At 43.5% G+C, this 12,839-nt stretch overlaps 1 protein-coding gene across 1 annotated transcript in view; it reads left to right on the forward strand.

The window, feature by feature from the left end:
- The window catches only part of lrch1 (leucine-rich repeats and calponin homology (CH) domain containing 1), a 70,940-nt gene that overhangs the window by 25,163 nt on the left and 32,938 nt on the right, over positions 1-12,839 (forward strand). The window contains 3 exon segments of the mRNA XM_020621569.1: positions 6,288-6,442; positions 11,165-11,281; positions 11,506-11,611. Coding sequence (XP_020477225.1) covers positions 6,288-6,442; positions 11,165-11,281; positions 11,506-11,611 — 378 coding nt within the window.

The raw sequence follows: 12,839 nt of genomic DNA on the forward strand, positions 1-12,839 counted from the left end.
AAAAAATCAGTAATAATAATAATAATAATAATAATAATAAATAAAATTAAGTAATTCATACAATTTGATTGAGGCTATCACTATTATACATTTTACATATACATTATGCATAGACATTGTACATATACATTTTACATACATTCTCTCACTTATTCAAAAACTAGTCAAATAGGGATGAGCGATGTATCAGGGAACCGGCTTTACTGACGAGATGCGCATGACAATCCCATGCAATATTTCGCCCAGTCCTACATACACGCAGGCAGCATCCCAATTTGCATACTATCAGTACTAAGTAGTATGAAAGTAGATTTAGTATGTCCCATACCTGTTACACTCAAATTTCCATACTTTCTCATATCAAAAACAGTACATTCGGCATAGGGCATATAGCCGAATTGGGACGCAGTGTCACTCTCACGCAACGCACGCAAACACACACTCACACTTTTTTCTCGCCCATACAGTCACACACACGAGATGAAAACTTACCAATGGCAAGATGCAATGGCAATGCTATGCCCGAAACACTGTAGCCTTGTCCATTCATTGAGCTGTGCTGCTTTCACCATATTTGTTGCATTGTCCGTCGTAATGCAGACAAGGTTCTCTTCGTGGAGATCCCAGCTAGCAAGCCCCTTTCTCAGGCCGGCTGCAATATTTTCCCCCGTGTGGGCTTCTGGGAAGTAAGCAGTTTGAAGGCAGCGAGCTTTGAGGTCGAGGTCTTCAGTAATGAAATGCACCATAAGACTTTGATAGGGCTCCGCTGAGAGACTTGACCACATGTCGGTTGTTGCGGCGAAAAACTCTTGTTGCTTTCAGCTCCGCAGCGACTTTGTTTACATTTTTTGTGTAGCTCTGGTATGGCGACCTGGCTAAAATATGTGCGCGAGGGCAAGCTGTAACGTTTATCCAGTGTGTTGATTAATGCCGCGAACCCAGGCTTTGTCACCGTATTGATGGGCATCAGGTCTTTCGCGATGAATTCTGTTACCGCTTTAGTAATTTCCACGTGGCGTTTTGAAGTGTGTTCATAAGGAGTTACACTTTCAAACATTTCTGTCAGTGATGCCTGCCTGGTGGTAATTGGCTTACTTGAACCGGTCTGCTGCATGTTAGATAAGCAACTATCATGCATGGCTTTGTGGTGTTTTTTCAAGTGCTGAATCAAGTTTGTTGTGTTACCACGTGAGGTAGCAACGCTAGCAAGGCAGGTTTTGCACAATACCTGACGCTGCGCGACATCTTCCTTTTTAAACCCAAAATAGTCCCACACAGCGGAACTGCTGCTCCTCTTTGGCACTAAAGTTTCTGGTTCAGGGTCCGGTTGTGTTGAGCCCGAGGCCATTTTACAGCAGGTCAAGTAACAAGTTATGGTACAGCTCGTGTGACAAGATGCTGCGCCATCTGCAGATTGCGCTCGCGTGTCACGTGACCAGACTATAATTGCACCTATTGCGATTAGAAAATCGTGTTTTACGTGAAGGCGATTTAATCGCAAATGCAATTAATCGTTCCCTACTACTCCCCACTGTTGCTAAGTGCTTGCTCAAGGGGGATTTGTTGGGTTTTCCCTCTGTGATAATAATGAAAACAGTAAGGTCTAGACCTTTGTAAAGTGTCCTGAGATTACTTTTGTTAAGCTTTGCAGCTTCATCAGCGTTGAACTCGGGAAGAATTTGACGGAGGCAATAATATCTTTTAGCTCTCTTAGCATATTTTATTGGGACAAAGAATAACACGCGTCTACACTCTTCAAGTGTGACGACCCCAACCGAACTCAGACCTTCCCGCTAAAAACAAAATGGGTGCGCTCACAAAAACTACGCCCCACAGTGGTGGAAACAGCATGACTACACATTACAACTGAGTACACATAAAAGAATGTCTCTCAACAACTTTTGTTGTGATTTGGCATTATACAAATAAAACTGAATTGAAAATTGAATTAACATAGTGCATGCAGCAGCAGTCCTGATCTGAGCACCGCTGGCTTCATGGGCACCTTTATCAGCAGCTGACAATCAGCAACAGCACAGACACCTCGAGAAGCTGCTCACAGCCGGTTCAGTTGGTGATCTCTGCTGCCGCCTGATGCTGCAAGTCGAGACTAGTTCACAGGGCTGAATTTGGCCGTAAGCTCGCACAGTCACGCAGCGTGTGTCATCAGAAATGTCAGACGTCCTACCGGTGGAGGAGCAGTGTGGGAGCGAAATCTGAATCTATTGGTATTATCTCATGACACGTTTTCACTCTAACCCGACTGTGAAGTGTCTGGTTCTGCAGTGTGTGCATTTCTATTTGTGTACTTCACTGCTCTGTACAGTAAACCTGTTAAAACTGACTTTGACCTCAGATGAATTGTGAGCTGTGTGAATGCTGTTACACCCTGAACAACAACTGTGGCTCAAGCGTTGTTGATGTGGGGCTGAAGCGCATGATTGTGCTTGTATGAAAAATGCAAAAATAACAAACATGGCTCAGCTATTCAGTGGTGACTAGTTCTGTGTAGTGGCAAAGTGGCGAAACACAGAGCCTCAACTGAGCCAGACAGTTGTTTGTCTTTGCACAAGGTTCCTTAAAAACATGTAGATATACAGCCTACACTGTATGAAGCTTTCCCTGTGTGTGTTTTCATCCTACTCAGTTCTACACCTCTGGTTTCTCTGTGCTTTTCGGTGACCTGCTACACTCCTCCATTTTCTTGCAAAAGGGTTGTTGTTAATCACGTGTAAGTCATCGTTTTCTGGACCTTTCCCTTTGTCAGGCTTTATTCAACATGTACAATCTAATGTTCCTTCATTCACAGTGTTTGAGAATGATCCCCTGGCAACAAGTGCAGAAAATGTGCTTCAGATCAACAGCATCTGCTCCATTTTTAGCAACATCAGCTCACTCCTCGGCTCCACTGACATCACTTTTGGTTCCACCATTGTATTCTGCAGCAAACAGCAGCAGCTCCGTGCATTACACCAGGCTCACTGCAGCAAATGAACAGATGCATTTATTGTGAACCTGTGAAGGCCAATGCAGTCGACAGGTTGGATCTGATCGGTGCAGCTGCAGTAACACAAACCTCAGGTTTTGAAAAGGATTCTTTAAATCATTGTGTTTAGGAACCGTGACCAAGGTATTCACTAACTTAGATATCTGTGATGGTACTGGCCATGTTGAAGTATTAGTCAGGCCCAGTCAGTAGTAGCAGTAAACGCTGTGTATGTCTCATGATGTCAGGCCCGAAACTTGTCACCTCACATGACATCATGTTTAGACACTTTCAGATGCAGCCTGACAGATGTGTGTCTGAGATCGATGTGCCCTTAATGCAGCTCTCTGTTAGTTTGGGTGTGTGCTTTGCATTTCTGTAGCTGTGTGGACCCATTGTATTTCATCATTGTGGGGACATGAGAACACCTTCAAAGAGTTTCTCCTGAGAACCATGTTTAGGTGAGGGCTGGGTAAAGATAGCTGGAACAGTGTGTATGGGGGAGGGGGGGTCTGATATGTTGCAGCGGGATGGTTTTCTTTAAGGCTACCACACTACCATTTCTGGTGTTATTTTAGAGGTTAGGGAGACATGATGGTGTTGGCAGGGGGTCTCACACACACACACACACACAGTGCCAGTAACAGCAGTGTGTTTGCAGCCAGCAGTTGCGTCAGATTGCTCTTGTTTGCGCGCAGGATGAAAGCACGACTGACTGGCCCTTTGTTTCTCAACCACATGGTTTTAAATAGCACTTCCTGTGACCGTGTGACTCATGATGCAACGCTGCCTGCGCTGCTGACGCTCAGATGCAGCCATGATTGAACGTCCATGTGTTGCTGCTGCAGTGTGTACAGTCAGGTCTGTGTGTAGCTCCGTTAAACTACTGGTTACAGTAGAAAGACACATTCATTTTTATTAGTTCTGAAGCTGCACACTCAGTTAATTTGCACCAGAGCTATTTAATAATTGACTGCAATTTCTCAAAGAGGAGGATGTTTTAGTTTTGTATCACTCAGTATTTCTGGGTTTTGGAGTGTTAGTCAAACATCTCTGTCTCATGTTCTGATACTTTGAGGTCAAACAATTAATATAAATGTAATCATCACATACATTTATATGTGCATTGATTGTTGGGCTGATCTCCTCACATAGAACAGATGTTTGATAGAAGCTGATGTAATTTCAGTGTCAGGTTCATCTGTGTTTGGCTTAGTGTAACACAAACAGTGAAAGCGGGGGAAACAACCAGCCGTTGAATTTCTGTGTGTCAGCTCATGTTTGTTGACCAGTTTCATCTCCACCAGGGACCAGCTCATAAAAAACTGTTACCAGGACTTTAAACATTTAGGTAAGGATTTAAAGAATGAATGAATGTCACTTTCAGCATGTTGACATTTGGCACGTGATTTACGCTGAATGCCCTTCCTGACGCAACCGTGACTTGAACATGGGCTAACCACTAGTCTATCAGGGAACCACAGTCATTGCAGGGGTCCCCAACCCCCGGTCCACCGGACCAGTACCTGTCCGTGGATCATTTGGTACCGGGCCACAAAGAAAAAATTTCGTGGTTAAAATTATAGTTATTTTTCTTTAATTAGTCTTAGTTTGAAAAACGGCTGTTTCCGTCCTTGCCTCACTACCGCACTTGACTCTGGCACGCCATTTTACGCATCAGCAACACAAGCTAACCCTTTAAAAAAAATTAGCCAAAAGCAAAATTCACTGGAGAGCTTTTTCGGGAAGGAACGAGCAAATGATGGGACAGCAGAAGGGTCACAGACTGCCAGCAAAAAGAAAGCTGCATTTAAAAGAAAATACCATGATTCCTACCTAAGTTACAGGTTAATCGTAACAGGTGATACACAAGCTCCACACCCGCTATGCATAATTTGCGGTGACCGACTAGATAATGAAGCCATAAAACCCTCAAAAATGCTTCCCACATTGAGACAAAACACCCTGCATTAAAAGACAAGCCCTTGGAATTTTTTTCTAGTTGCAGGGAAACAAGCCCAGTGCTCCCACTGATTCTGCATTATGGTGAGTTGATATTATAGTGTAGAATTATTGTAATTGCCTAATATAAGGTGTAACTGTTGCATTCGGATTACATACTATGAACTGACAAAGGTTTTTGTTATTGGAACCCCCGCACCTCTACCCGGTCCACAGAATAGTTTTCATGCATGAAACCGGTCCCTGGTACAAAAAAGGTTGGGGACTGCTAATTTAAAGAACCTGGAGAATAAACATACATGGTGTCGAGAGAAGTTTCTTGAAGAGCGAGGAGACGTCCGTCTGATGCACAGTGTGCTTTTCGCTTATATTGGCCCTTGCTCAATTTTAATTAGACAGTGTGAAGGCAAAAACACATCACTGGCAACTTGTCTATGATTGTTGCCACCAGAGGAAGTGAACTCTCATTCTTTTTTTTTTTACCCTGCTAACAAAACAAAATCTGTTTTCAAGAGTCTGAGTTCAGCCTCGATGCAACAATGTGGAGTGACTGGCCCTGACACTTCATGGCCTTATTTGGCTGCAGCTGTTGTTGTTGCTGAGCTGCAGCAGGATATGACATCACCACCTCTGGCTTGGAGCACCTGACCCCTGCCCCTCCCTCCAAACAGCCCCACCACAGATGGACCTCAGGAAAGTTTCTCTGCTGCTGTTCCACCTGCATGATTTAGATGTCACTTTATTCACTTATTTCCTGCACCCTGGTTGGTTTATTAGGAACAATTGTCTCAAACTGAGTCAGTCTAACCCAGCAGTGCTGCAGTAAGTCCTCCTCCGTGAAGGCAATGATGTTCAGGCTGTTTCACAGAGGTGCTGATTCTCACCTGTGTGGTTACTGTGGAGGCTGGAGGTTGTGCTGCTGTTCACCTGTACTGTGCTGTACTGACAGGTGTTTCTGTTGTTATGTCCACCTCATTTATACCAGTGATTATAGGGTTGATGTACTATGGGTAAAATATAAGTAGATTACACTGTGGTCCGGCAGAGGGCATTTCTTTAAATTAATTATCAGCCTGTTGCTGCTCTGATCTAAAAATGGCTGAGGATGCTGTGCAGAGCAGACAGTCATGTAAGAAACTGTGGCATTTTGTCTCTTCACCATAGATATTGTACAACCACCACAACAAATCTGAGGCCTCACCCCACACTACATGGGTTGTGAAGTACTTTTGAACTGGTAGAAGTGTTTTTTATGTTTATTCACTTTGCTTTAAAACTAGTTTTGTTCAAGTAGTCCTGTTTCCTTTTGTAACAGAAGTTATTGGCCTTGTGACTGCAGATCTGTCAAAGAACCGACTGGCCGACATGCCTTCAGACATCTGCCACCTGGTCGCCCTGGAGACACTAAACCTGTATCACAACTGCCTCAGGACCATCCCAGACAGCATCATCGGCCTGCAGTCGCTCACCTCCTTAAACCTCAGGTACACACACGCACACACATTAGTTTCATCCACCCTGTCTCGACTGTACCAGAGAGAAGCTGTGAGCTTAAGGACACTTTCATTCTGGGTATGATGCAGCTGTTACTGGTCAGTACAGCCTGTTCCTTGTGTCTGAAGCAGTACTTTCCAAACTGATGCAGATATTGCATGCAGGAGTTCATCTTTCAGCCCTTTAGAGAGGAGCTGCAGAACTGAGGCAGATCTTTGAACTAGACGCGCTCAGCTTCATCGTGTTCACGGTCACACATCTGGAAACCTCTCAGAGAAAGCTTTGAAAACTTAAATAAGTCTAGTGTAATTGTATTCCCTAGTTTTCCAAACACACATGCATATTATGAGGGTCAGACTGCTTTTAGGTGAAATGATGGGAAATCTGAACTGTCCTGGCGGAGGTTGGCGTGCTCTGAGTGCTGCGGTCTAGTTTTATAGTGAATCAGATCTCTTCCTCTCTGCTGCTTTGCTTCACACCTGCAGGCTCCTCATAATGAATCAGATACCTGTAGATACACATTGACAGCAGCACTTCATAGTATGAATAAACACACTGTCACCCTGCACATGCACACACAAACCCTCTTCCTTCCTCTTCATGAATAATGCAGCTTTATTTTAAGTATCCTTAAAGTCCAGTGACTCACTGTCACATGTGAAACAGGATGTTCAGGATGTTCCTTTTGATTTAGTTGTGTCAAAGCTGTGCACGCTTTGCTCTGCATGTCTTTACAGCACCAGTAGGCTGTCATTAGGGTCAGAGAGCGCTGTCCAAGTACAGACAATCAAAATCCTGACTCCTGTCAGTTGACATAACATGAAACGTATCAGAAAATGAACTGTACTACGTAAATATACACTATGCATGCCAGCATACAAAGCTAATAACATTTCTTTTAAACATCAACATGTCGGCACCATCAGTGTGCAGATGTTAACATGGCGTTGTTGTCCTGTAGCCTGCCTGCAGCCTACCACAGCTACAGACTGTTTGGCTTTACTGTCTCCCTGAAAGTGACAAATAATACTCAAAGAGGTTGTGTTGCTGTTTTAATATACTTCATCTCACCACTGTGGTGTTTACATACTTTACAACTGTGAGATTTCATCGATTCCACTGTGGCTACTCGCAGCACACACACAGTTCCCACAGATGGTTACAGATCTTGTTGAGTCCCTGAAGCTTTGCCAACTTTGAGGAGCCAACGCTTAGTGCAACAATGCTTTTTCCATTGTCTGTGTGTGTGTGTGTGTGTGTGTGTGTGTGTGTGTGTGTGTAATAGAGAGAAAAAGAGAGAGAGAACAGCTGGATACACTCACTGATACGTTTCCTGAATGTTATTTTCAGAGCTGAGTCACAGGGCCCTTCACAGTCTGTGCAGTGCTGTGTGGATGGAGTGTGTTCTTGTGTAGTATGTGTGCTTGTGTGTCTGCTTATGAAAGATGTTGTTTTGCTTTCCTTCCTTTATTTGTAGTAAGTGATTTAGATGTGTGGTGGACATTAAAGTGATTTTTCACCCCAGACGAAGTGCTCTGGCTGGATGAACTGATATGAACTTGAAGTGAATGAAGTGGAAATCACACGACAACACAGAGTCTGGTAAACGACAACAGAGAAGCCTAATGTGAGCCGGGACACATTAAACAATTTGATGTATCAGACATTGTACAACCTTCTCTTCCACTGCTGCTTATGGCCGCCTCCATAGTGCAGTGTCATTAGGTGCAATTTAAAGTTCAGACTTTACTCAAAGCAGAAGTGTGTGAGTCGTAGAGAAAATATTGGGCAGGAGGCGTTTATATGTCATTGAGATGATGAGTCAATAGGAAAGAGGCTATCATTAGATTCTCCCACTGCATGCAGATGTCTAACCTGAAAGGAAAGGAAAGTCACTTTCGGTTTTTCCCGTTTTAGGGGCCGCCACAGAGAATCGTCACACTGACGACTCGCATGTTGACATTTGGCACATGTTTTACGGCAGATGCCCTTCCTGACGCAACCTGGACTCAAACCCGGGGCGCTGCAGCGAGAGCACTGCGCCTTAACCACTAGCCTACCAGGGGTGGCTGCATGCAGACGACTGACTTAACACAGATAAAATACAGAGCTGATAGTTAATAATTCCTGCAGCCTTAACACATTTTTGCTTAAAGAAGAAATTTTTTATGTTCTACTGAGGGGTTAAACTAATCAGAGGCTGCTATACACTGTTCATGTGTGCGACTGTGGTTCAGTGGGTAGAGTGGTCGTCTCCCCACTAGAGGATCTGAGGTTTGAATCTCACTGCCTGCAGTCCACATGTTGAAGTGTCCTTGGACAACACACTGAACCCCCAAGTTGCCCACGATGGTTAGAACCATCTGTTGAGTTGGCGCTGCAGATGGCTGCCTCGGTTCTGTGCCGGAAAAAGATTCCTTGTGTGTAACATACTTGGCCAATAAATGTGATTATTGTTTATTATTAAGTTGATTGTTACCTGATTACAGTACCTGGCCTGTTAGCATAGTTTAGCTAACTTTATATAGCAATTTAGTGCTAAGCTGAGTGTACAATACATTTGCATCATGCAGTCCACCAGCTAGCCTGCTAGTTAGATAGCTGATTCTGTCACTGGTGCACAGGTGGCATTTTACTGTTTTTATACATCAGGTGAAGCTGACATTAAACCCAACTTTGTGTCTGAACATTTAGCCAGTAGCTGAAACCACACACAGGCTCCAGCAGACTCCTCCTGTGAGACACACACACACACACACACACACACACACACACACATGCAGTGGAGCAGCAGAGCTGTTGTTGTAGTTTCAGTGTGAATGTGCGTCTCGGCTCCATCACAAAGAGGATCAGAAGATTTAGAGACAGCGCAGCTGTGTGAGGCAAGGGAACAACTGATTGTGTTGTTTCTGTAAACACAAACCTGCTGGTGCATGATATGTTAATTGCATCTAGTGCCGAAAATATTTGATTAGTTCATCGACAGAAAATTAACTGCCATTTATTTTAACTGATTAATCAGTAAAGTCTTGTGTTAAGCACAAATTCTGAGACTGCAGGAACAAGCTTCTTAGTTGCCACAGTCTGAGGCTTTTATTTGTTTGATCTGCTACTAAACTCAGTATCTTTGGATCTTTGTGCTGCTCATTGGACAGAAGAAGCAAATGAAAGATTAAAAAGGTTTGGGAAAACGCTAATAGACAGTTTTTGCTTTTTCCTGACATTTTATGGAGCGACTGATTATTAGAGAAGATAATCTGTAGAACATTCTGTTAATAAAATAATAGTTGGAGATCTAATTGAAAATGTATGTGTCTGATATCTTTACGCTCACACACAGGAAAAGGAAAGTGTTGATGTATATACTTTTTTCTCACGGGCCTTTCTGGCCTCTGTACGGTACAGAACTAACAGCAGTAAACACTCCAGTGTGAAATCACATTATAGAACATGTTGATTCTTTCATACATTAACTGTTTATGTCTCCTTTAAGTTTTAATGCTGCGTTTGAAGATTAGGTGTTAAATTATTCATATGGTCTTTAGATTGTATCTCTGCTCTCATTCATTTACCCCTAACGTCCTTGAAACTCTCAGTAGAAATGATCATACCTTAATAGAATTTGTCTTGATAAATTGTTTGTTTCTTTAAAAGGTGTAATACACATTTATCGAACTGACAGTTTAAAGCACATGCGTCAAACTCAAGGCCCGCAGGCCACATCCGGCCCACTCATTTTATATATCTTTTTTTTAATGGCCCAGCGATATGAAGCACCGATAACACACAAACTACAAATCCCACAATGCAGTGCAACAGCTGCCTTACCGAACGTACACTACCTGCGATCGTTCCCGCGTCAGTTACGTCAGATCAATCAAGCGTCTGGTGATATATACAACCCTAATTTCAAGTCAAAGCTAGCCCCTAACAGTGGCCAAGAGAAAAGTTGATTCTTAAAACAGAGCCTTTGAAAACTGGTGGGAGGCTGAGTATATGTTTACTGACATTGCTGGTAAACTTGTGTGTCTTATTTGTGGAGCTAATGTGGCTGTAATTAAGGAATATAACCTAAGACAGCACTACGAGACAAAACATCAGGACAAAAAAAACGTGAATGCAGAGCAGAAGGTAGAGGAGTTGAAGAGGAATCTGACATCACAGCAGACATTTTCACCAAAGCGAAATCACACAGTGAAGCTGCTGTGAAAGCAAGTTTTATTGCAGCAGAGATAGCCAAATCAGCCCCGCCATTTACCGAGGGAGAGTTTCTGAAGAGCTGCATGATGAAAGTGTGCGACGTCTTGTGTCCAGACAAAAAGCAGGTGTTTGCAAAGCCTTAGCAGAAATACGATTGCTCATTTTAAGTTCAAGTTTATTTATTTTGGAACAATATTGTATTCTGTCTGTTTCGATTCATATTTATGTTTAAAAAATGTTTAGTTTTAGTCTGTTCAACAAATTTTATCCTGTTCGCCCCGAGACCTAAAGTGTGCTTTGAGTTTTGGCCCCCTGTGTGATTGAGTTTGACACCCCTGGTTTAAAGGCACCTTTATAACCTGTAATTCCAACTTCCTGGTAAAAAATGACTTTCTGTTTTCAGTTGTTCTTGCTTCATGTAAAACACTTGAACCTTTCTGCTTTCTGTCTTATAAAGTGTCATGATCATAATGTATGCGTTGATTTGTCCACATGACGGAGTGAGTGATGTTTGTGTTGCAGAAAAAAAATCTTCCGGCCTGTCTGTGTGGTCTGCCTCTGAGAGTCCTCAATGCCAGCAAAAACAAGCTGGTGAGCCTGCCCGAGACCGTCGGACAGCTGCACGGCCTCATGGAGCTGGTGAGACGCTGCTCGACCTTGCTGGAAGGCAAACAGTCCACCAGCAGTGTGTCGTCAGGAAGGAGAGCTGCTGTTGGCTCTTATGCAACACAAAAGCTTTCAAGAAACAAATAAAACCCTTTGTTCACTAGAATCATGTTGCTTTGTGCTGTAATGTGACAAAATGCACCCGGAAGCTTTGACAGCTGTGAACATGAGTCGTGTTGTTGTTCTGTGCTCTGCAGGACATAAGCTGCAACGAGATCACGGCTCTGCCTCGTCACATCGGCAGACTCAAAGCTCTGCGAGAACTGAACGTTCGCCGGAACCTTCTCTGCGTCCTGCCAGAAGGTGAGCTGTTGACAGAAGTGCGTCTCTCTAGAAGTTAGACGGATCCTTTGTGTCTGATACAACCTCAGTCATCTTCAGGCAGTTCTTACTGTGTCCTAACAGTGAGCGAGCTTTGGTTTACTCTGAGGGTAACATTAGAGCAAACTGTCACTGATGTTGACTTCAGGCAGAAAATAGATCGGTGTGTATCTTACAGAAGGGGGTTGTGCAGTTTTATTCACTGTTGACTTCTGAAACAAAACAGTCCCTTCTATGTACAAGATGTGGAGCTGCATGTGAGACCACAGAGTCCACACCCATGCCACTCTCCAAAACTATAGTTAACCCTCAGTGTGGCCAGAGAGCAGCCACTGGTCCCCACAGGTCTGAAATAAGTTGGTGACGAAGCTCAGTGACAACCGCAGACCTGTGGAGCTCATCTGGACAGACCCACCCAGTCTGACTGTGTGTCGGCTGAGAGGCCGACTTCTAGAGCGCCCTGAGGGCATTTCTTCAAATTGGCACGACTGGCCACCTTCCATCTTTGGTGATCAAGGGTCAAAGGTCACAGTGACGTCGTGTCTGTCCCGTTCCTGTGAATTTGACTGGTTGGTTGGAGACACACAACTGCAAAGGCTGTGACTGTTTTCATTATTGATTAGCCTGCAGATTATTTGCTGTTATGTTTATAAAATATCTTAAAATAGAGAAAAAGGTCCAAAGTTTCCCAGAGCCCACGGTGAACTCGTTGGGTGTCTGGTTTTGTCCAACCCACAGTCCAGAATCCAGAGACTGAGAAGAGAAAACAATCAGACCTTCGCAGCAGAGAAGAGAAATGTGGTGTGTTTTATTTCTCATCTTTAATGAGATCTTATGTTTTGATATATGGGATGTTTGTAAATTAAACATGTTGGCCAAATCATTTTCTGAAGCACCTTTTTATGGTTAAGACTTGGTTTTAGGGTTCAAATCAAATCAAATTTTATTTGTATAGCGCCAAATCACAACAAAAGTCATCTCAGGACACTTTACAAAGGTCTAGACCTTACTGTTATCAATATTATTACATAGGGAAAACCCAACAAATCCCCCTTGAGCAAGCATTTGGCGACAGTGGGGAGGAAAAACTCCCTTTAACAGAAGAAACCTCTGACAGACACCGGCTCTTGGTGGGCGGCCTTCTGCCTCGACCGGTTGGGGTGAGTGGATAGAGGAGAGACAAAAGAAGAAAAGCAACAAGACACAACAA

Source organism: Monopterus albus, unplaced genomic scaffold (genome assembly GCF_001952655.1).
Source record: "Monopterus albus unplaced genomic scaffold, M_albus_1.0 scaffold261.1, whole genome shotgun sequence".
In the NCBI taxonomy this organism is placed as follows: Eukaryota; Metazoa; Chordata; class Actinopteri; order Synbranchiformes; family Synbranchidae; genus Monopterus; species Monopterus albus.